At 38.9% G+C, this 26493-nt stretch overlaps 1 protein-coding gene across 3 annotated transcripts in view; it reads left to right on the top strand.

Moving 5' to 3' along the window:
* GLRA2 (glycine receptor alpha 2) overlaps positions 1-26493 on the top strand; it is a 148202-nt gene that overhangs the window by 27044 nt on the left and 94665 nt on the right. For all 3 annotated transcript variants that reach the window (XM_075196998.1, XM_075196995.1, XM_075196997.1), the window contains 4 exons: positions 4527-4750; positions 10987-11069; positions 15275-15412; positions 23828-24042. In XM_075196998.1, coding sequence (XP_075053099.1) covers positions 4527-4750; positions 10987-11069; positions 15275-15412; positions 23828-24042 — 660 coding nt within the window. The remainder of the gene's footprint in view (positions 1-4526; positions 4751-10986; positions 11070-15274; positions 15413-23827; positions 24043-26493) is intronic.

The following is a 26493-nucleotide window of genomic DNA, read 5'->3' as shown; positions in this document are numbered from 1 at the left end:
ATATATCAGAGTGCTGTGTCTGATTATAGCCTTTGGTGCACATTTCCTGCAAGAGACAGGACTTTTTGCAGGGTGATAGACAGTCTAATTACACAGCTAATGTGTCGCTGTTGGGTTAGGAAGACACAAACAAGAATCAAAGTACCACACACTGAGGGGAATAAAACACACTGCTGCCTTTCATTAAAATGAAAATAGATGGTTTCAGTAATTTTTAAGCGTTATTAATGCAGGCAACTTGGATTTATAACTACTTTATCAGTCACTATTGCCCTGGTAGCATTAGGGTCAGGGTCGTAGATCATAGGGGTCGTGTACAGTTGACAACAAAGTGCCGGTTTTCAAATTTGCACAAAAGACCAAAGTCAGGTTTTATGGGTAATTATTCATAAAGTGATTCAGCACCTGTCTATATTAGAATATAATGTCCATGACTGAAGGTCTGTAAACTGCCCACTGTGCATGTCAGGGGTGGATGAGAAGGCAAATGACGGTTATCTATTCTGTCATGAGCTGCAAATTTATAAATAAGTAAACCTTGAACTTGATACATAATAGGGATGAGAAAGCCATACAGCCCAACAATTCCAATGTAAAATAAGAAAATAAGGACATGTATGCTACACCCTTGTGTCACATAGATGCCCAGGGACGCGCCCAGGGACGCACCCAGGGGGGGTTTCCTAGTCCCCAGAAACCCCTGTCCTACCTGGGGTGCCGTATGCTTACAGTGGCTGGCGCCTCTCCCGGGACCAGCCACTACTGCTTGTAGGTTGGGATCGTCTCCTAGTCAGTCCCCTGCTGTGTGAGCACAGCTCTCTGCCGCAGTTTGGCCCCGTCCCTTCCTCCCACACGGCCAGCAGCATGAGTGTTATGCAGGAGGCAGCAGAAGAAGAAGGTAAGATTGTGTGTATGTGTGTGATTATCTGTGTATATGACAGCTTACATGTCTGTGTGTTTGATCCTGTGTGTGTTTGTATGTGTGAGTCTGTGCTTGTCTGTGTATATGACAGCTTACATCTCTGTGTGTTTGATCCTGTGTGTGTTTGTGTGAGTCTGTGCTTATCTGTGTATATGGCAGTTTACATGTCTGTGTGTTTGATCCTGTGTGTGTTTGTGTATGTGTGTGTCTGTGCTTATCTGTGTATATGACAGCTTACATGTCTGTGTGTTTGACCCGATGTGTGTTTGTAGCCACGCCCCTACACATGCTGGACACGCCCACTTGTATCCTGGCATGGAAACCCCCCTCTTTGAATCCTGCATTTGCCCCTGATGCCTACAATCTTAATTTGGTTAACTAGGCTACATCGCTTTGCACAAGGTAAAACCAGGACTCCCCTGGGAAATCTAGAACTGTTGGAGGGTTTGGAGAAAGCCCAAGCTAATATTGATCACATAAAGGGGCACACCACACAAGGCATCAGAGTCATGACATTCCAATCGATGGGTGATTCCCATTCTGCAGCTCCCTAGTTCACCATCTGTAGGGAAGGTCACACAGCCATGTTAACACTGAAATCTGCACTACCAGCTAAAAACTGTTTAATTAACATGCCCCTCCCCTTTGCTAGAGCTCTGAGGGCTAATCTATTTAGCTAAAGCTAGAAAATGCAATTTCTATGACATCACCAGCCCCGCCCCTGTGTATGAATTCACCAATCCACGCTGTCCATTCATACACAGCAAATCTTTAAAGCTGCCACTTAAACCCTCCTGCCTCCGTAGTTATAGAAAAGGGTTAGAGAGCCTGCGCCAAAGGAGTGAACGAGAGCATAGACACTCCATCATCATCATCTATTTATTTATATAGCGCCACTAAATCCGCAGCACTGTACAGAGAACTCATTTACATCAGTCCCTGCCCCATTGGAGCTTTCAATCTAAATCTCTTAACACACACACACACACACACACAGATAGACCGAGAGAGACTAAAGTCAATTTAATAGCAGCCAATTTACCTACCAGTATGTTTTTGGACTGTGGGAGGAAACCGGAGTACCCGGAGGAAGCCCACGCAAACACGGGGAGAACATACAAACTCCACACAGATAAGACCATGGTCAGGAATCGAACTCATGACCCCAGTGATGTGAGGCAGAAGTACTAACCACTAAGCCACCGTGCTGCCCGCAACTCCAGTTTTTTCATGTATATTATTCAGCACAGCAATACACTACCTTTCCTTTATATTAATTTACAAATAATTTCTTTACTTTAAGGTTACATTTATTTTAAAAAGCCTTAAATAACCATCTACGGTTTCCTCAATTTTTAACATTTCTTGATGTCAATTAAAAAACACAGACACATATTTTCTGAATTCAAGCAGCAAGACATAGCAAGCCAAAAATCCCATATGGGTATAGCAATAATTTGGAATACACAGACAGTGAGAAATCCTCTCTTTACATCAGAGTTCAATGAAGCCTGTACTTTCCGAGCTTAGGAGCAGGAAAAGGATACACTGATTTGATTGAACTGTTTTGGCATTACTGGGATAACTGTGTCTATTTTTCACTGATCTACATACCATATGGCATATGGAGGCCATTTAAAAACCCATCAACTCATTGCAACACCATTGTTCCCAAAACCGCAATGCATAATTTGTTCATATCAAATTAATTATGGTTATTTGTTGTGCATTGCTGGAATGTAGACTAATACAGTCTGTTGTGTTGTGGCATCTGCAAATGCTGCTTCAGTATTAATAGCATTCAAATACACTATGAATAAAGGGGATACTCTTTAGGTTTGTTTAATAAAATAATTTGCAATTAAAATTGTGTAGAAATAATCTTTTTATTGCTAAAAAATAATAATTCAGTGTTCCACCAGCACAACTTATCTCTTTAATATTTTCATAATTCATTGGCATTTATGTTTGTATTGTAACTAAATGAAATTACCATTTGTTTCTGATGATTACTGACATGGTCCACTACACAAATGTACAATTATACCATCTACACAGGTGTATTTTAGTATTCTGCTGTTTTGTGTTCAAATTCATATGTTTTGGTTTATTATGAATTTTTATATTAATCATTGAAAAATGAGTCCAGTAGTAATGTGGTTAAATGATGATGTACTGCAAGTATGACCAAGAATATTTGCAATTAAATAATTTAAACAGACTTAAAACACAAGTTGATCTATATAAAATAGCTTCTAATAAGCTTGACAGATATATGCAACATGGCATCTGGGTGCAATTGTTTAAATCAGTCCATTAGACAGAATAACCGAGCAATGTAAAGTTCCTTCACTTCTCTGGTCCTTGGCTATACCATTCCCCTTTCTAAATATAATAACAAAAACAAAAGTGGAATAACTTCAAACGTTTACTTCTATTGAATTAAAAATATAAAACAGAGGCACGTATTGTATGCATTTTATATAGTAAGTGAACCTACGGATTTCAGTCTACCATCTCTTTTCCTGCTCTCTGTTATGTTCACAGAGTTCCAGTCCCTAACCCTACCCTCATCCCTGGCCACTAGCCCATGCTTCCAAGTCTTTATACTATGATAAGATTATAAAATATGGATAATATTGACAGGATGAAAAGATGATTATGAGACATGGGGGAAATGATTGGCGATCTAAAGAATTGTGAGCTCTCCGAGTACATTTAGTAACCCCTTTAAAACAAAAAAAATTGATAATAATCACTGAGTAGTAACTAGTCACTGGAAGATGAACGTCCTGTTAACAGCCCTCAGAAAAGTGATCAACAGATCACTATGATGACTGTTTTATCACTGCTTATCGTAATTACTGTATTCACTTGCAATGCAGGATGGAGTCTGGAAGCACCGTGGAATCAGTTTGATCCATTGGTCGATCACTATTCTGAGGTCCGTGGTAATGTTATAACACAAGTTAAATGAACCACAGTTAATGCAACTGTGCTCTAAATTTTTAATCACATGAATCTTCATGTCATAAAGAATATATATCTGTGCTACTTGCAATAAATCCTGACATCAGGCAGACTTTGTTATTATTGTAATGGAGAAACATATACCTCTATTAGTACAGAAATATGATTGTTGCAGGCTTTCAGTGCTGGTCATAGGCTACCATGACTGCAGGACAGATGTATTTTGCTATACCCAAATGTTTACTATTGTGACACATGCAGTCTTACACAACCTATGGTCCTCCATGACATTTTGAGCTACTGTCCTCAACTGTAGTTAAACAACTATAGCTTTACTAATGAATGGGGTCTATTATATAATATTAAATAGCATTTAAAATCATATATCAATTACTATTTTACTCATTCATAAAAGTATAATACTTTTATATATTTATATAACAGTTTAATTGAACTAGTTAAAATTTGTTTTGTGGACCATACCAGTTTTTTTTAAATGGTATTCTTGGAAGAGTATCTAAAAAATCTGCACTACCCGTTAACCCATGTGTACTTTACTTCCAGAGACAAATGTCAATGCCACTAACGAACATTTTAAGTAGGGATATTAACTGTTTATTCACCACTTCTATAGGACTACCGAGTGAACATTTTTCTGAGGCAACAATGGAATGACCCACGGTTGTCTTATAGTGAATACCCTGATGACTCTTTGGATTTGGATCCTTCCATGTTGGATTCTATTTGGAAGCCTGATTTATTTTTCGCTAATGAAAAGGGGGCGAACTTCCATGATGTCACCACAGACAACAAACTACTGAGGATTTTTAAAAATGGAAACGTGTTGTACAGCATTAGGTAAGAAAAAGTGTTTCTCTGTTTGGTCTACAGATATAATTATTATAACATAATGATTATGATATCAGCATAGGTTGGATTGGAACGTATTTATTAGACACATAATATAAATTTAATATTAATTTATCTAGGTGGACACCTATATGTATTACTTAGAATATAAGTTGTACAGTTTGTCTACACCCAGACATATAATTTGGAGCAGTTTAGTTCATACATTAAAAAGTACTTAGAGAACACATTAGGAATCAACCAGAACTATCATACTCGATGTAAGAATACTTATTTCTGCCATTTATTGGCTGCGATCTGTACTAACTACTTCTGCTGAAGTTCACACAGTTTGAAGGCAGTCACAGTGCTAGGACAACAGCACTAGTTTAATCTTTTGAAAAAGGCTGCTTGGAAAATAGAAGTATTTTCTGATTTGAAACTTTAATATAAGTTCATCAACAAAACATAAATACCTAAAAACAGACAGATAGTGGACAGGAATATAAAAACACCAATATGAAGTCAATGTGCAGCAAGTACAGCTTCTATAGTGCAACAGCCTCTATAGTCTATAGTACCACAGTCTCTATAGTGCCACAGCCTCTATAGTCTATAGTACCACAGTCTCTATAGTGCCACAGTCTCTATAGTGCCACAGGCTCTATAGTACCACAGGCTCTATAGTACCACAGCCTCTATAGTGCCACAGCCACTAAAGTCTATAGTGCCACAGTCTCTATAGTACCACAGCCTCTATAGTACCACAGCCTCTATAGTACCACAGTCTCTATAGTACCACAGCCTCTATAGTGCCACAGTCTCTATAGTACCACAGCCTCTATAGTACCACAGCCTCTATAATACCACAGCCTCTATAGTGCCACAGCCTCTATAGTGCCACAGTCTCTATAGTACCACAACCTCTATAGTGCCACAGGCTCTATAGTACCACAGGCTCTATAGTACCACAGTCTCTATAGTACCACAGCCTCTATAGTACCACAGTCTCTATAGTACCACAGCCTCTATAGTGCCATGGTATTGAGTTCAACAATGCCTGGAATCGTGCTGGAGTGATTCTCCACAATTCTTCCACAAGTTTGTCACTTGACTGACACCTGGTTGATGGGGATGGAGAACGCTGTCTGAAGCACTGTCCCAGAAAATCCCATAAATGCTCAATTGGGCTCATATCCAGAGACTGAGAAAGCCATGACATATGGATAACATCACTGTTAGGCTCATCAAACCATCGGCCAATCATATGTGAGCTGTGGATGAGGGCATTGTCTTTTTGGAAGACACCCTTCCCATCAGAAAAAAATAAATGTTGCAATATGGGGTAAAGATTATTACTCAGTACAATTAAGCAGTGATTAACATTAGCCATTTCTTGTAAGGGAATCATTGCACTCAAATCATACCAAGAACATGTGCCCCGCGACATTACAAGCACTTAAGGTTGTAGATTTATGTAGGTTGTTGACTCAATTACAGTCATCCCTTTGTTGACAACATGGTGAGGGGTGATTCATCTGACAGTCACATTCCACCACTGGTTAGTAGCCCATTGTCTGTGCTCTTTGCACCACTGAATTTGCAAATGTACATGGCCTGCTGCCATGATGGTTTATTCTCTGCACCCCGACTAGGATGTTGTGTTCTGTGAAGTTCTCGTTGGACCTTTTTTTATTAATCTGGCTGTGCAAGCCACAGGCTGAAATCTGCAGTCAGATGTTCTTCAGTTCCTCACCTGTTTTGTCTTGCAACATATATATCCCAATCATGGAGTTTGCACCCACTGTTGACCTTTGCTGATTAGAAACTCTCAATTGTCTAACATTAGAGTGTTGAGCTGTTCTGGTCACTGTAGCTCTTGCCAAATGTAGCCCAACTATCGCACCTCTTTCAAAATGACTGAGGTGTCACTGTTGTCCTTCCGCAGCGCGCTGTAAGCTCCTTACTGAGGAGAGCTCGTGACACTCTCACAAGATCTCCTCAGTATGGAGATTACTGAGCGCCGTGGAAGGACAATACTGACAACACTGACAGGCTCAGCAGCATTGAATGCTGCTGAGCTCTGTCAAGGGCCCCCTGGATGCCCGAGGCCCCTGGGCTGTAGCCCAGTTAGACCTCAGGTTAATCTGGCCCTGCGTGAGCCACACCTGTGTGTAAGTCCTTTCAAATTGCTTGATGTCCCCAGGTATTCACATTTTTTTCTCCACTACTTGTACATAATAAATACACACAAGCAGGCCTAAGTTTTTAGATGTTTTTTAGCCCATGTCATCGTCTATTTCAGTTGACAGTTTTCTGAAATGATGCCAACATTTATTTTGCCTGTTTAAGTGAGTAATAAAATTAAAATCATTGTACCAAATCTAATGCCTGACAGCTCGTTGCTGCACTCTTAAATACAGCTGTAAACACTGTTTTGCATAAGTTTTCAGAATTTTTAACTTGGGAAAATGTCAAGAACATTATCCAGTTCATTTCACAATGGCACCCAACTGTCTTCTATTTCTCAGCGAAATGGCATTTGATGTCACTTAGACAAGAAATACCATTCTATCCCATGGAATGGTTTGACAGGCTGCGTGCAAGTTCCCTCTTCGTAGAGAAAAGTGTGTTGATGAGTGATTGAACATTAGATTTAAATATAATCTGATTTATATTTTTAATTTTAGGTTTTTTAGAATGTTTCTATATTTTTATCAGGTAGATACCAGTGATTTTGTAAAAAATGTTGACAGTGTAAAATGCAACTAATGGAAAAGCCCAATTATTTATGTTATCTATAGTGTCCTTCAATGGTTGCTCCTGCCGTGTAAACTTGCAGCCCTTGTTATGTCACTCTAGCTCCCATAGAAGAAGTGTCTTGATGCTAGGCCCCAAGTCAAGAAAGTGGAATGTTTGTGGGATGCTTTCTGTGGCACTAAAACCACTAGAATATTTCTAGCTTAATGTTCTATGTACCATATTCTGTATGACAACTGTGCCCATGCCTAGGGAACCACAGTTCAGAGGGCAGCATAGTGTAAAAATGGTTTTATGTTCATTTTAGTTGTTTTCTTTTTTTTATTATTATTTTCTTTTGTTATCAAGTAGTTACAAATGGCCAATTTTTACAAATAAAATAATGAAGGAGTGTTGGAAATAGTGGCATCATCCAATGAACGTACTATTACTAATTTATTATTCAGGGCAGCATCAAGTCTGCATAATTAAATACAGACACCATCTAATGCAGGTAATGATGTGATTTTTTTAAAAAAAGAAGATATTTGGGTTTCGCCTTTTCATTTATATCCCCAAAGCTATATACAGGTCTAGGAGTCATATTTCTGTCTAAACCTGTAAAATGCCAGTTGAACTGTTTCCTCCAACTAATTTCCATAGAGTGCCACTGGTACTAGGAAGGGCAAATGCAAAACAAGGAGTTGACATTTAAAATAGAAAGTGTTTTGAGCTGTCATGGCTGGAGTTTATTGAAGGATAATTAACCAGAGCAACCAATGATTGTGCTGGCTTCTAATGCTATGGTCAGTGGCGAGTAGGAGGTAACAATTTATCTGGGCAGATTTGGGTAGCATTCGGAAACATAGATGAAGAGTAGGTTGGCTAGATCACCGGATTTTGTAGGAGAGCTGTCATCTCTTCATATTTGCTCAATGTAAACAGTAATTTTACCTTAACAATTCAGCATAGTATTATTTAAAAATTTCCGGTTTTCAAACTCAATAAAACCTAAATAATAATTTGAAAAACACGACTGCTGCTCCCAAAACTTGATTGTCTGTGTTGCAACCGGATAGGTGAGGTGACAATTTAACATAAATATAATTATGTTGGCATTTCTTGGTGTCTTACGACCAGTATTATCAGTTCATAAGACTATAGATTCCCTACTTTAATCAGCTAAAAAAACATGTCTATTGTACATGTGTTCCTGTATCATTTTCTACGGATGTTATAAAATCTCTTATTGAGTAGCTCTATGAATGTACAGTGCTTAAATGAATAAATCTATACATTATGCTTACTAATTAGCACAAATTCAGAAACATGTAAGCATATTTACTAATGAGTTGGGGCAGAAAAATTGATGGATTGAATTAAACGTGAGTCATGTTTTTTTCCCCAAGTATTTAGAGATATATCTATATATCTACAATATAAATGTCTAGTGGCGTGTGTTAGTCTGTCTGTGTGTGTGTGAAAAAAACAAACCAACAAGCTGCAGCGCCACCTGTTGGGCAGAGTTATACACTGACCCAGGGTTTCCCAAACCCAGTCCTCAGGGCTCCCCAACAGTGCAGGTTTTCTGGATCACATGTGACATAATTAGGACCACCTGTGGATCTGTTACAATGTGTCAGTCAGTAATGAATACACCTGTGCTCCAGCAAGGAGATATGGAAAACCTGCACTGTTGGGGAGCCCTGAGGACTGGGTTTGGGAAACCCTGCACTGACCTATATATTTCTTGAAGAAGAAGTGACAGTTGGGAGTGGTTGGTGGTTGCCGGGGGTGACAATGGGGAGTTTTTAACACCTTAAGTAGCTTGATTTGACTAGAATGCATGAGTATCATGCACGGGTTAACTGACCTACTAAATTCTTAGTGTGTGTGGAAAAAAAAAAACCTCAAAAAGGGCTGAAATTTGGTATACTGACATTATTGACGTGTTGAGGGGTCAAACTCATTTTCTTGAGGTAATTTTACCTCATGAACACACATGTGTACAGTGGCGGATCCAGGGGGGTGCGATCGGGGCAATCGCCCCCCCTAGCAGGGGTTTGCTGCCGACGGCTGCACAGTATGTGCAGGTCCGTTTGGCAGTGACATTGTGCTGCCCGGCTGCTCTGATTGTGTTTTAAACACAATCAGAGCAGCCGGGCAGCACACTGTCCCTGCCTGTCACTGCCGAGCGGACCTGCACATACTGTACAGCCCCCGGCAGCCTCAGAAGTCGGAAAGGGGGCAGGGCCTAAATCGCCCCGCCCTAACATCCCCCCGGGGAACAAACATTTTCTAGATCCGCCCCTGCACGTGTAGCGGCGTGTGTTAGTGTGTGTGTGTCTGTGGAAAAAACTATTTTCTCAGAAAGGGCTCATCCGAATGACCTGAAATTTGGTATACTGACATTATTTGACAAAATAATGCATGAGTATCATGCACGGGTTAACTTGTGTATATATATATATATATATATATATATATAATTTTTCTTATGATTGTCCAAACTGGAGTATTTGAAATGCACATTGCACAATGGTAGATGCAAATTGATACGATATAAGGTATTTTGCACTAGGCATGTAGTTAAAACATTATTTAAATGATTCAATTCATTTAAATGTGATTGAAAGGAACATCAAAAAATTTTTTTTACATGCACAAAAGTATATTCTAAAAGCAGTATAACCTTGCGAAAATGTGTACATGTTCTCTCCAGCCAGTGAAGTGCACAAGGGCAGGAAAATGTGGTTCTCATACAAATGAACAAATGTACAAGTAAATGTAGAGCTGATTGGATAGAATGATAGGTAGATATTAAAAAAGGCCAATTCTGAGCTAATTATATATGTGCATATTGACATATATAAAAATCTAATGAAAGAAATGTACAGATTACCAGGGAAAGATAGAGAAAAGTTATGTATATAGATTTATAAGGTTGGCATTATAAGCCTGTTTAGGTTTTTTTTAATGAGCACATCTATATGTGAATATATTATAATAAGCATTTATTGTATAAAAGTCCTGTTATTATGGTATGAAAAAATGTAATATGTTTGTAAATGTTCGGTACTTTCCTTTTCCATTTCTTTTGTAGAAATGCCAACAAGCGCCTCAGTTACACAGGGATTTGTATATGATATATGAGTATACAAATGACCATTTTTCTTCTTAACAGATTGTTGTGGCAGATGGGTGGTCTACAGACCAAAGTCTGGAAGAACTTTAAGTAGCTTACAATATCAGCCTAGAGGTTCCTGTCTAATAGAGGATTTGTCCATTTCTGAAATATCTTGTAATCTATATTATTTGCTTTCTCCTTGGAAAAGATTCAAAAAGAGCTCTGTAGGTTACTATAAATATGATAAAATGTAATTTGACAACAAATAAAAAAACTACACTTCTCTCAATACATTTGTACTACACTGGGCATTTGTCATAAAAAAAATACATGTTTGCAAAAGGTTCTGTCAAGTGATTCCTTGTCTTAACTATTTCAGATTAACATTAATTTTGTCTTGTCCAATGGATTTGAAGAATTTTCCTATGGATGTACAAACTTGCGCAATGCAGTTGGAGAGCTGTGAGTATTTAAAATAATATTTGCAAGTGGCACAGCAGAAACATAAGGTCGCTATTGTAATTTAAGAATGATAATGATGATTGTACTTTTTTGCCATTAGGTTAAATCGGAACAGTAGTTGTGATGTTGTTTATCTATAAACTTCACAATACCCATCTCTAGCTGTGGAAGATAAATAGGTAGAATCTCACAGACTGCAAGTATGTTAGAAAAAAGATTCTGTATTGTTAATGATACTCACTAGAATGTATCACACTGAAAATAGGAAAGTAGACAGCCTAAAAGTACCCATACAAGCAACACTTCTGTTGGCTGATTTAGTTATTGTAGACTAAATTGGTCTCACAGTATTGTGTGTATAAAACAATCATGGAAACCTCACAGTTAAATTTTTTTTTTCAATTAAGGCAAACTTGGAGAGCGCTTGTATATATTCCACTGTACTGTACCTATGCAATGAATACGCATCCATTGCATATATACATTTTGATATAAGTGATATCACTCAGGGTCTGGCTGGCATATTTTAACCCAAGGGGGGCAAGACTAAGCTCAGCAGCCAATTAGGAACATTTTAAAGGAAAAATATGCTGGTAGCCCCGTGAGCCAGCCCAAGGTAGCCCACTATGGCCCTAGCCCAGTCAGCCCCTGACATCACTGAAGAACGAGTCACCAGGCTCTAGTGAATCAATACCCTGAATTCTTATTACTATCAAACTTTTCCGCATTTGGTGATGAAATTTAACACATTTTACCAGCTGGCTTTTGCCTTATGTGGAAATTTACATATACAGTGTGGAATTACATGCCTTGGAACAGTGATGCAAAAGTGGAACTCACAGACTATGTGGCCAGAACTTCACACCTCTATGATATAGCCTGTTCCTATGCAAAACTCAATTCACCCAAAATTTTGCTGCAACTTCACTTATCTCCAGTGGCCATACACACACACATAACTGGTTGCTTGGCTCCACTGCAGAATGACCAGATATAGTAGATTTGCTATGCACATGTTCCCAAATCTGTCCATGTTGCCATGTCAGATCACATGACCACACATGCAAATGTTCCGACTGGCCAAAGGCATAATACATAGACCAATATACATAATCGCCCATTGTATTTGATCAATCAAATTTTGATTGGGCATGAGGGTCCCTCCAAGTGGCCAGGCTATGATATCGGTCTTATTTTTAAAAAATATTATCTTTTGATTGGTGATAATAAATATCTCTCATTATATATGATAAACAGAGTAAAAGCAACAAACAATTATTGCTGTAAACATAGATTTGATTTCAAATAACCCCTCCAATGCTTGGGGGCCAAACATCTTTCTTTGTACTATAAAACCTTCACTAATGTTAAGCAGGATCACTATTGTCAAGATTTTGAGCCTGATATTGTGATTTACAGCAACTATCTGGATCCATTCAGCTAATCACTGTTACCATGACAACCAGACCAGGCAAGAACTATGATGAACAAATTAAGAATTTCTGGGATAATCATTAACTTTTAAGCAATACTGCCATAGCCAAGAACCTAATCTGCTTTCTCCAGTAAAATCATTACTGGATGCCATTTTCTTCATAGCATTTCATCACATCGGATAAAACCAGGGACAAATTAAATGTCACCTTTAATGAATGCATTTAAAAAGTCAGCATTTCCGTTGCTTATTTCCATGCTCTTTCCTGATGATGTTGCTTTGGTGTCATTGCAATTTAATGAATAGGTTTTTAAGGATCATCTATGGTTTTTTAAAAATGTACAAAAAAATGGCTGGTTTAATTAAATTTAATATGAAGATGACTTTTGTAACCAATAAAAACTTACTAAACTAGAACAATCTGCAGCTGAGAAGTTATGTTTTTAATCAACTTATTCTAAACAACAGTAAGCATTTTAATGCTCTGTTTGTCCCTCTGCCATCAGGCCAGGTTACTACGCTTTAATCTTTTTTGAAATATTACCCTGTAAGTTAAACAATCAGAAATGAGTTAATGAAAGGAAATGCTGGGACATTTAGAGAAAAATAAAGAGAAATGTCATATTATCTTCATATTATCAGGCTAGCAGACCAGATTGCAGACCACTATGCTTTTGCAGAACATTTTTTTTTGTACTGTGCATAGGGGGGAGGGTTCCTGGGCATTAGACAATTAAGCAAATGCTCTTCAGGTAACTCTATTTTTTACAGATGACAAGTTGGCAATGGTAGATTCATATAGCTTCCACTAGTACATCACATAGCAATAGCCGGATGATCCCTTAGGGAACCTAGGAACCGGCCTAGGGCCCAACGGGCACTAAGGGTCCCGAATTATCAGATTATGTGTTTTTTTTGACAAATCTAGGAGACAGGAGCCTAAACCAGCATACAGCCTGGGGCCACATTGGAAAAATTCAGCTCTGCACATAGGCAATTCATCAGTGCATAGTCCCTGTATTCAGCATCTATGTGACTTTATATCTGTTTCGAATATCAGGAGTACATATGAACAGTCATACAGCAGACTTCACTACAATAGGTAGAAATGGAAACAGTTATAACAAGAGCAGGCCCAGATTTTTTTAACAGGGTTAACAGGGGGTACAGAAAGGAAAAAAAAAAGGGAAGGGGGAGGAGGAAGTATGAACACAGCAATACAGCGTATGCAGGTTTCAGACATAATACAGTATACAGTCTACATTCTACTGTGGCAATTTAAACTAACCCACCAGGCTTGGTCTTGGTGTTCAAGGGCCCAGTTTAAACACTCCATCAAGGCGCATCTATTGACAAAGGACCCCCATTAGTAGGGGGAGGGGAAGAAGGATTATTTACCGAAGCACCACCTTCCTCAGTCACATAGACATGCCATTCAAACCATTTCATCAATGGGGAGGATGGCCTCATGGAGTAGGGGACATCTAGTGTTTCCATCTCGAACGCATATTGGACTTTGGTTATTACCTTTGACAGGGTGGGGGGGGGGGGTGGCGGCGCCCTCCATGCCTGGGCTATGGCAGCTCTGGCAGCAATGAGTATATGGTTAAACACATAACAGGCCTGTCTCGGGACATGAGGTGGGTATACTTGAAGAAGGGCAATTTCAGGGGCCTGAGAAAGATCTAATCCGGTCACCCTCTTAGCTAAGTCCAATACCTGAGCCCAAACACCTGAGCCCAAAAAGAGCGTAGAACCGGGAATGCCCAAAAAATATGGAGCAAATCCCCAACCATCGAGCATTGTCTCCAGCACAATTTAGACTGGGAGGGCCACATTTTATGAATTCTAGAGGGGGTCAGGTATAGTCTATTAGCTAGTTTGACAAACATTTCCAGGCCCAGATTTTGATGAGGCCAGGTAGGTCTGGTCCAGAGTGGAAATATTAAAATAATTTTTCCAATTAAGGCAAACTTGGACTTGCTTAAAGTAAGCCCATTCCCTACATATTGTAAAAGCAGTAATTGTGTGTCCTGTTGCTTATCAATTCTCTAGGAACCTGTGACATCAATGAGGCATGAGTCACCAGGTTCTAGTGAATCGATAGTCTTCAGAACACTTTTATACCTTCCCTCCAGGAGATTCCATAGGGAGGTCCAAGGGGCAAGGGCAGGGGCCATGACGATGCAATTCACATTGCCACATTTCACGTCATCAGGAGGTGAGGAAACAATGAATAAATCTGCAGCATATTGTACCATCATCACGGCCAGCCCTGGCCTCTTCAAAAGGAGATCGGTTGGGATCTGGGAGAATTCACTACTCTTTCAGGATTCCAAGATGACTCCCTGAAATTCAGGAGTCAACTGAATATTCTGGGAGAGTAAGCAAGTATGCTCTTCAGCCAACAAAACGGCTGCCTCTACTATGTGTAGTCCACGGGTAGAATATAACATGGTATAACAAAAATGTACATGAAAATACATGAATATATATCTTTTAGATCCTACTATTCAGATGAAAAGAAAAGGAAAACAGGAACAGAAAGTAGTTTTTTTGTTGTGTTTATTTTAAAATCAGTATTCTTTGCTCATCTTTATATAACGCATTCTTATTTTGTTCAAAATGAAGAGGGATAATTAGAATTGTGTTTAGCATGTTAGAAGCTATTCCTGCTTCAAATGAGGTTAAAGTACCCATTTTTCTGTTCTGTGAGAAGTTGATGTGACTTCAATTTACAATCTAATCAACTGTGGTTTGTTTACTCTAGTTGGATACACAATGAATGACCTTATATTTGAATGGCTGAGTAATAGCCCAGTGCAAGTTGCTGATGGTTTAACATTGCCGCAGTTTATACTGAAAGAGGAGAATGAGCTTGGCTACTGCACAAAGCACTACAACACAGGTAAATGGATTTATTTGTTTACATATTCAATATTAGCTACACCTTCTTGTTTTTTTTATTTTTCAATCATGGAATATGGGTATAAGAATAGAGATACAAGTTGTTGGTGTCTAAATGGACAGCTTGTCCCACTGTAGATATTAATAACACTGTGGTTTGATAAAACTACAAATGGATTTGATATTTGGCTGTGCATTGTAGAAGACATTGTATTTTTCACTCTTCTTTAATCAGAAGCTTCACGATACGTTAACTTTTGCGGGAATTTTAAAGTAGATGACGGGACTAACTTCTGGGGGAGCAGAGGAATGTGACTGTAAACTAGCCCAATGCTATGTGATGACTTATGCTGTCACTATGTTCTACTTTATGACACTATATACTATAAGTAGGCAAAGTGTAGCCCTCCAGCTACAATTTCCAGCATGTACTGTGGAAAGTATAAATAGGCAACCAGAGGCGGGCAGGGGCTGCTTGTAGTCTTAGTGCCACAAAGGCTGAGTATACTCAGGTTGCTTTCATCTGGTATACAATATTGTTTCCATGAAGTCATCATCATCAGCTATTTATATAGCGCCACTAAATCTGCAGCGCTGTACAGAGAACTCACATAAGTCCCTGCCCCATTGGAGCTTACAGTCTAAATTCCATAACACACACACACACACACAGACTAAGGTCAATTTAATAGCATCCAATTAACTTACCAGTATGTTTTTGGAGTGTGGGAGGAAACCAGAGCACCCGGAGGAAACCCACGCAAACATGGGGAGAACATACAAACTCCTCACAGATAAGGCCATGGTCATAAATGAAGCTCATGACCCTAGTGCTGTGAGGCAGAAGTGCTGTCCACTAAGCCAACGTGCTGCCCTAGTTGGGCTGCCCCATTCTAATTTTTTTTCCTTTTTATTACCAGTAGGAAAAGATGCAATGATACCATAAAAGCAATTGTTAAGCCGCTGGTAGATCAAATATTTATTTAGTGGTTTTAAATAATATTCACTGACTCACCCCACCCTTTACCTTCTTCGTAGTTGATATTAGTTGACATTTTTAGCAGGTAAAAAGATTTATTAGATTCTTCAGAATGATCCTCTTACATATAACTAGAGAAGTCTTAAAGTCATTCTGATGCCTGAATCTAAGTGCAAGAATCAGGAATGTCAGAGTGTCAGACAGCGATGTCAACACCTTGATATATTTACTTCCACTGAAAACCAAATGCTGACAATCCTAACTTTTACTGACATTATTTACTTGAAGCCATTCTTCCTGGCTCAGGAGGTTATCTTCTGTCATGTGGTGCCTCATGGTTTAAGGGGTTCATCAAGGAATTCTGAGCACAACCTGTAGATACTGGTGTGAAGTCAATCATCAGCACTAACCTGACATCTGCCAACAATATTCAGATATATCCAATGCTTTATATTTCTAAGAATAAGTAGAAGTAGAAGCTTGGGTAAAGATCTGAGCTAATGTGGAGCTTACTCTAACTGCATCTGCATGCCATAATTAAATAAATGATAGCAATCCCTATGACAGAATTTGCAGACTTTACAGTGGTTACATAGGAAGAAACCTTTAGTTTGTATTAACCAGTTCCCTGAAGGTTCCTTATATTATATCAATAAACTGCTTTTTACTTTTCACTTAAAATACTGCACAGTTTAGCCCCACGATTGTCTTCATTGTGGCTTTACTTCGACAGAAGTTGTACCTGTGCTACAGAAAAAGGAAAATTTCTGTTGGAGGATCCTGATTGCTACAGTACAAAGTTATAATTGCTATAAGACCTTTGTATCTTTGTATAAGAGCTTCGTATCTCTGCTTCAGAGCATGCAGACCTTTAAAAGGAAAGTTGGTTTTTTTTGCTAAGTAAATGGAGATTCCTGCGAGAGTACATTTCTGCAAGTATATGTTGCTAAAACGTCTCTGCCTCATGAAATCTTAAATCTTACATCTATTACCCATAGTATATGAATCTTTTGGTCATATTGTGCTTAAAGAAAATGTATGTTTGCTTACTGGGACATATATGTACCCAACATATTTGCTGTAGCATAGGTTCATTGTTTGAGGTTTAGATAGTGCGTTAGGTGGTTGTTCCTCCTAGCATTATAATCTAGAAATGTGATTTATTCATTTATTTTTTACTGATGCTTCGGCGGAACCACACATGGTTCATTTTATACTAAGATACTTATTAATTTTTTAATAGTTCATAGTATTTCATTTTATATATATATATATATATATATATATATATATATATATACACTGCCTTTCAAAAGTTTGGAAAGGGACCTGGCGATAGATTTGCTAGATCTTCTAAAAATGACAATACAGGTTCTACCTATCATTATATAGTGCATTTTGGAAAGTGATAGCTAGTATCTGATTGGTCTGATTGTTCAGCACCTCCACTTTTCCTTTTTACAAGGTTTAGTTAATCTAGCTGCTGATCTCCACCATCTCCGAGCTGTGTGCCCTTCCACAAGCCGCTCTGATATATGACAAGTTGCTGTAATGTAAGATCTCTGCATGACTACAGCCTGTGTTTAGTACACTACCTACTCTAGTCTGCTTTACATACCTGTCCATGGTGCTGAAACAGGGATCTCACAATCAATGTATGAAATATGCAGCATATTTACAGTTCACTTGAAAGGTCTCTGACTCTACTTGTATAACTGTAAAAAGCCAATTGAAATTGATTTAATAAGTAGAGACTCTGGCACCAGCTTAATATTACATTAAAAAAGTCTTTATTTCAGTTGATTAATAAATACGCCAAAGCCTTTCTTTAAATAAAATACTTAGCTGGAGTCATTGGGGCTCATGCTGAGTTGGAAATAATCCCGTTTGCTTAGCATGAAATATGCAGATTTGTAATGACCATACCCACAAAAAAATACTATAGGTCCATGTCTGTATGAACCTCTAGCTCCTTACACTTGGAGAGACGGGACAGGTGAGGGAAGGGGCGTGCAAACGCAGCACAGGTACAGTAAGGTCATATTCACGTCATTGCAAACGCAGCACAGGTACAGTAAGGTCATATTCACATCATTGCAAACGCAGCACAGGTACAGTAAGGTCATATTCACATCATTGCAAACGCAGCACAGGTACAGTAAGGTCATATTCACGTCATTGCAAACCCGCACAGAGATGCAAATGTGGCTCTTACAGGTGGCTAGTGCAAATACATACCAATGATGATAACGGTCACCAGCACAAGCCGCCTTATGATTGGCTGATTGGGAATTCATCTCTGAAGCTGATTGTGCTTTCCTCATTGATTGGGCACATATTACATGAATTTGTGGGAGCAATTTATAATGGAGTTTTTTTAGTTTTAAATCATAAGAAGGAAAATTGTACCTACTGTATTATAAAGTGTTTTTAATTCAAATTAAGCAGTGAATGTTAAAAACCTTTCTTGTGCTTATAACCTGGTTGCAGTTGCATATATCTACTGTAATCCAGACGTAAACCTGGCACCTATGCTAATGGTGCAGAGATGAATGCATCTTGAGATTCCTCGGACTCGGCATATGGGCGTAAATATGTTATTTTTCCGTGTGTTTGAGTTGAGAATTTTAATAAACAAATATGCATCCAACCCAGAGTCAGACCCATTGGCTCTCTCTATTGAGCCCCCTATTAGGATCCAGTCACCTCGGCATGACAAACTCAATGCTACTGTGGAATCAAAGGGAAGCTGCAAATTTGCTTCTATATAATGGAGACAGCTGTTTTATTCTTGACCAGGAACTCCAAGGTGACATCTTACATCATTAGAATGCACAGTGCAGACATCATACTATTTATAGACATTTACAGAAGTGTATGGACACATTAATGTCACTTGGGTTTTATAGCCAGATTAATCCCCCTAACGTAACATTTTATAGTCTAAAGTACAGTTTCATACATATCCTTTGCTAAGTGACCCAGTGTACATCCTAGAAGGTTTACAGTCACACATTCCCAAACATCCAATGTTTGACCAAAACATCACAATTACTACATTTAAAAAATGTAAAAGAATTTTTTTAAATGATACAAATTAACAATAAAAACAGAGTAATAAAACAACAGCATTTAATTTTAAATGAATACTCTCCTCCCGATCACCAACACACCAAGACCACACGTTCCCTCTGCCAGTTACAAACACTATGAAAGAGCATGTATTACTAAAAAGTAAAGAAAAGCTATTCCAGGATATCTTTTGATTAGCATAATTTTATAATACGTATTGAAGTATAAAACACTCCAGGGGGCAGTGGCAGAACTACCATTGGTGCAGCAGGTGTGGTGCACCGGAGCCTACTGAGATAATGGGGCCCACTGCACGAGGAACTAGTGAGCTGTGGGCCCCTGTTCCCTCCTCCAGGCTTCCTTGCACCGGGGCCCACAGCTCGCTAGTTCCACCTCTGCTTGGGGGTATATTTATTAAATGCAGGTTTGAAAAAGTGGAGTTGTTGCCTATAACAACCAATCAGATTCTAGCTTTCATTTTGTAGAATGTACTAAATAAATAAAAGCTAAAATCTGATTGGTTGATATAGGCAATATCTCCACTTTTTCAAAGATGCCATTTAGTAAATATACCCTCTGGTCACTATGTTTTTTTTTCCAGTACTGACAGTTTTATAAAAATCATCAAACTGTAGTATTATCAAAGAATTAATGCAGGGCAGCACTAGCATAGTGGTTAGTTTGATTTGTGACCATGACCTTATCTGTGACGAGTTAATATGTTCTCTCCATGTTTGTGTGGGTTTCCTCCGGGTGCTCCGGTTTCCTCCCACACTACAAAAATATACTGGTAGGTTAATTGTCTGCTATTAAATTGACCTTACTCTCTCTCTCTCTCTCTCTCACTGTGTGTGTTAGGGAATTTAGACTGTAAACTTCAATGGGGCAGGGACTGATATGAGTGATTTCTTTGCACATTGCTGTGGAATTAGTGGCGCTATATAAATAGATGATGATGATTAATGTAATACAAAAATGTGTATATTTTATGTACATGTTTATTTACATAACCCAGGAAAATAAATAAAATGTATTTTTAACAGTAACTGTAGGTGCAGAAAGAAGAGATGTTTAATATCGGATTTTAGTGTCTTCCCTTTTTAAATGTTATTTTCTTTTTACAAATCAGCGGATCACTATGTCATATCTTGTAGTACTCTTTGCTTTTATTGTGTTCAGTGAAGGTCATAATAACATTCTCTGGTGTATTGTAAAATCAGATAGGGGACTACCCATGCATATATATGCTGTGTGATCTATCTGGAATACACTAGTGCCCGTATTGCATGTCTTTTTCAAATGCTTTCATAATAAATCAAAGATAAAACTATCACTGCTGGCAAAAGGAAATGATTCCCTAGGGTCTACTTGAAGCCTTCTTTTGACTGATGGGCGTTCATTAGATTTTGTTTGTTGAGTGAATCCGATGAATGCATAGACAGGCGCCTGACTGTTTCCAAATAAATAGATTTAAACCGCAACCATAATTTTCCAGATAAGCATGAACGTGCTCTACTGTAGTTGTGTCATTGTGTTCAGTTCCATAATGAAAAGTGGCAGATTCAGCCATATGTATCATACTCGCTTCTGTCACTTTTAGGGCAAGAAAAAAAAAATTCCTGTGGAATTCAAGTACATAAGGGTCACATTCAGTTTAGAAAGTGCAGTCACAATTTAAAAACTGTGCGTCTGTTACCAGCTACGGTAAAGAGAGGTGAATTCCAATGCCGCCTCCAATTTTTTTCCTTTAGCGTCCGGGAAGCGTACAAAAAATGTTTATGTTTAATGTATCTTTGATTTATTGCAAACCATGGAAGATAAAATGATGTCACAAAGAGCCAGGGTAATGTTCCAGAGGGTGAGAGTTTAGTCATTGCTACAAGTTAGTAATTGCTGGTTCTAGTCACAGGAAAATATAAATGCAACAAAGCCGTCCAATTCTAAGGCAAACAAAGGAATAATCTCAGAGCACGCATTTAATTGTAAACTGTTTTTTTTCCCCCCACTAAGGCTTATTGTTACCTATTTATAGAATTTATGAATAAATACATTATCCTAGTTCGCTGACTAAGCATATACCTATGATTTAGATTTTCCATTTTTTTTAGTAGTACCATAAAGTGTTACAGTTTATTTTTTCTCATATTAGAATTTAATATCACAATAAATAAAAATAGGATTAAAAAATAGAATAAAAAACAGCTGAGTAGATATATATGTTTTTTAAACTTGTTTTTTTATTTGAAGCTTCAGGTGCGTCCAAATCACCCAGTGCCGTGCAAAAATAGTGCTGGGGGCTTGGGACTTTACACCCTTTCCAAAAAGGAAAGGGCCCCATTGCAAACTATCCCCCTGAAGCCAAAGGGCCCCTTAGGGGAACGGAGATCTTTGGAGGCCCCTTCACCAAAGCTAGGGGGTGCCCCTTTACATCCACGACTCCCGGAGCCAAAAGGCCCCTTTGGGAGCAAATGTCTTCAGGGCTTCCTCCGCCGCAGCCCCCTTTACCCCAGGGTCGGCCGAAGCTTTCCCCGGGGGACTGGTTCTTCAACTCTCCCCATAAGGAGAGAGTCTCAGATAACTGAGGGAGAGGGGTTCCCCTTAGGGTCAAACCCAAACCCAAACGTGCAAACGAAAATCACTCAAATGAAATCCGTGCAAAAAAGTGCATAAGTGCTATATGTTGTAGAAAAAAAAAAAAAAGTGCCCATAAACCCCAGCCGGATGGTCGGAGGGTGTAAAAATTATTCTGGCCCAGCCATAAGGCCGGGACCAAGAAGTGAATTGTGGTGCTGGGTATGCTCGTAGTGTATTGTGCTGTGTGCCTTACTCAATGCACTTGATAATGGGCCACCACCACCCGTGCATTTGCAGGTGACCTCCGAGCCCTGTCTCCCGGAGGCACAGACACCTCGAGCCGCCAAGTCACCACTGGCCTTCTGGCATCAGACCAAGGAGCCCCATCCCTTCCAGGGCGTCTCTGTCTCACCCCTTCTAGGACAGGAACTACACTTGATCTTAGCCAAAAGGCCGAGAAGCGATGTTTTTTAAACTTGTGGCTAACCCAGTTAGAGAATTTATGATTATATCTGACATTGATTAGTTTGAAGCCTTTTTGATGTTGTTAATGGTTCTGCTGCAATCTGGGTGTGTCTGCTGTAATCTGGACATGTCATCTGTAATCTGGGCGTGTCTGCTGTAATCTGGGGGTGTCCGCTGCAATCTGGGTGTGTCTGCTGTAATCTGGACATGTCATCTGTAATCTGGGCGTGTCTGCTGTAATCTGGGCGTGTCTGCTGCAATCTGGGTGTGTCTGCTGTAATCTGGACATGTCATCTGTAATCTGGGCGTGTCTGCTGTAATCTGGGGGTGTCTGCTGCAATCTGGGCGTGTTCGCAGTAATCTGGGCGTGTCTGCATACCTCAACTCCTCCTTTGTTATGTAACTGAGTTTCTTTTGTTGTGGACTCCTCTGTTACAAACTCATTCTAGTGGGTAAGCTCATACACCTGGCCATCTTGCCTCAGCCTACATTCCTGACGTGGCACAAAGTACCTTTTTCTCTGAATGTGTCTGTGTCAGACCACACAGCAGTTGTTTTGGATCTTGGTATCCTACCTTCCCCACTAATACATTGGCAACTTAATGTTGGCGGTTTTCCAATGGTTTTCTTTCAGTTCGCCCTCTCATGAAAAATTGCAGAAACCCATACAATTTTATACTTTTCTCAGAATCTTTTTTGATACATGGGGGTAAATTCAATTGGCCGTGATGTTCCTGAGAACATCCTGGCCGCGATTTATTACCGTTTATAAAAAGTAATGCTTACTTTTGCTCCCACCTCTATGGGGCGTGAGCAATAGTAAGTTTTACCTTCACTAAACAAAATCTCTGTGTAGTGTCTCGCAACCTATCCGGGACACTACATGGCAATTATTTTACTAATTGAATCTGCCCCATAGTGTTCGAAATGTACACTCTACACTAGTGACTTTTTGATTGAGGTCATGCAGTTGAATTATACATTTATGTAACCAGCACTGTACATTATTTTCAAACCAACACTTTCATAGATCTGTGACATGTTCCACGTCAAACACGATGCATCAGTCTACAGAGAGCAGACATAAAATGAAAAGGTGACAATTAATATTAGCCTTCTCATACTTCCTTGGTGCAGGATTACAATCCATTATTCTCTGGTTGTGTTAAAATACTGGACTTGAATGTTGTTCATATACAGTAACTGGATGATGTACAGCGCAGGTATTTAATGTCTGTTCATCACACAGCGTTATATTACAATACTATGTATAAAAGTTAATTGTTTCAAAATATTAATGACAATGTTGGCTTCTTTTTTTTTCAGGCAAATTTACATGCATTGAAGTTAAGTTTCACCTAGAACGTCAAATGGGATATTACTTGATACAGATGTACATCCCCAGCTTACTCATTGTCATTTTGTCTTGGGTGTCATTCTGGATTAACATGGATGCTGCTCCTGCCAGAGTTGCTTTGGGAATTACAACAGTCCTAACAATGACAACACAGAGCTCAGGCTCTAGAGCTTCACTTCCAAAGGTAAGACGACAGATCTCTACTGTAAAGAGCACCTATGTTTATATTAATATTACTGAAATAATATACTTATTTTAATAGGAATTGTTTCTAGGAATATGTGGGAATGTCTTAACTTACAGATGTATTGCTGCTATCAGAGTGGCATCATACCTTATGGTCTTCTGCATTTATGTAGTTGCAGGATGCTTTGGGTTTATTGTAAGCTCATACAATATGCCATGTTTTTTATTTATTATACTATTTAGTATGCATTTACTGGCAGATCTCGTGTTACTGACAATGAGTTATTGAAATATTATTCTTGTTCTAAATGTAATGAATTGGGGCTTGTGATCTAAGTATTGTACTGATGGAACTACCTACAGGTCATCAGATCAATTCAGGTGTGTTGCATACGAGGGTTTGTATGTAAAGAAGATATGAGCGCCCACTATGTGTTTGGTTTTGCTTTTAGAAAAAACTAGGCCTGTGATTTTGGATCTCACCAAAATGTGAATTTGATTAAAAAAAATAAAAAAAAATATATATTAAAACATGTCATTTGTTTCTGTTTCTAGAATAGTATTTATATAATTTAAACTCATTAACAGTCTGTTTTATAATGAGCACATCCAGTGGTCAAAGTGAACATTTAGAAGTGGTGGTATGAGAAATGTGATGTGAATATAAGTGAATGGAATTTGATAGTATTACAATGGAGGCATTAGGAGAAGTGGCAGTATGGCGTACGACTGTATACACAGGGGCAAGCTGGGCTGAGGGGCATCTGCCCTCCGGGCCGGTCCCATAGTGGGCTACCTTGGGCTGGGTCACTGGGTCAACTGCATTTTTCTCCGTTAGAATGTTCCTAATAGGCTGCTGAGTCGAGTCTTGCCCCCCGGGCTAAAATTTGGCAATCCTCCCCTGCATATATCATCGTCATCATCATCATCATTTATTTATATAGCGCCACTAATTAAGCAGCGCTGTACAGAGAACTCATTCACATCAGTACCTGCCCCATTGGGGCTTACAGTCTAAATTCCCTAATATAGACACACACATAGACATATACATACAGACAGAGAGGTAGAGACTAGGGTCAATTTTTGAGAACAGTTAATTAACCTACCAGTATGTTTTTGGAGTGTGGGAGGAAACCGGAGCACCCGTAGGAAACCCACGCAAACACGGGGAGAACATACAAACTCCACACAGATAAGGCCATGGTCGGGAATCAAACTCATGACCCCAGTGCTGCGACGTACAAGTGCTAACCACTTAGCCACCGTGCTGCCCATATACACCCTCACTACCACAACTGATCACATCACAATTATCAATATTGTTACTCTGAACAACATTGGCTGGTTAGCTGAAAATGTTCCTGCACCCAATAAGTAGCTGTATCTTGGATCCTCCCTCGCACTCTAACTGTCTGTTGTAGACTAAACAAAACATGCATAGAAAACCAAATCAGGGCCTTCAGCCATAGGGATGTCTCTTTTGTGGCTGTAGTGCTTAGTTTCTTTATGCCCCCACACAATAAGTTACCGCACCAGGAACAGCACCATGACAGAGGACACAAATGAAACAGAGTGGTACAATAGCAGCAAATAGGATGACAGTTTAATAAAAGATACTAAAGGGCAAAGTCCAGCCTTTCTTAATAGTACAAGATGGCGACGTTGGACCCAAATTAAATAATGCGACAGAGCAGCAGCAGATCAAGGCTTTCTGTGAAGCTCTTCGATCCTTGTTGCTGTTCCTCAAGTTGCTGAAACAGAGGATTCCATTATATTTTATGTGTGTCACAGCTGCCGCAATATTCTGCACGAGTTTCCTGAATGTCAAAAATTTCCAGGAATGATAAGCACCAAATCCAGCATCTTTTGCACAGACCTCTAATTTTCTAAAATTCTTGACTACCAAATTCTTCATGAGTGCATTGTATGATAGGTGTTGAAACTCGCTCAGTCATAAGGCAAAGACGATGTTAACTCTGTTTTCAAAAATGAGGATTCCTGAGGAGGGTACAAAGTGGGTGAGACATTTTACTATGACATTGCTGAGTTTTCCCAACTGAATGACGCTAACTTGTTTCTTGCAAAAATCAACGACACACAAAGTATCTTATCTGTGAATGGCCTCCTGTAGGTTGCTAGCAGTACTATAACACTAAAATACCAGAGTTGTAATTAGCAAGAGCACTCCAGGTCCAATGAGACATATAAAAATGTTAATTTTATTAATTAACATGAAATGTCTTTGCGTTATACTGATATGTACTTATTAGAGGGCAATCAGCCTTTATTATACAGGGTATATTGGCGAAATATTAAAAACAAGAAAGGATAGTGAAAAAGTTAAGAAAGAGTGAAGAAATAAAAGCATCAAAACTATTCAGCAATACCCACTATGCTGACAGCAATTAGATAAAATGATATCCAAAGCAATGTATATAGGTGGATC

This window comes from Mixophyes fleayi, chromosome 2 (assembly GCF_038048845.1).
Source record: "Mixophyes fleayi isolate aMixFle1 chromosome 2, aMixFle1.hap1, whole genome shotgun sequence".
Taxonomy (NCBI): Eukaryota; Metazoa; Chordata; class Amphibia; order Anura; family Limnodynastidae; genus Mixophyes; species Mixophyes fleayi.
Note: the sequence above shows the minus strand (reverse complement) of the source record. Positions and strands in the feature narration are given on the sequence as shown.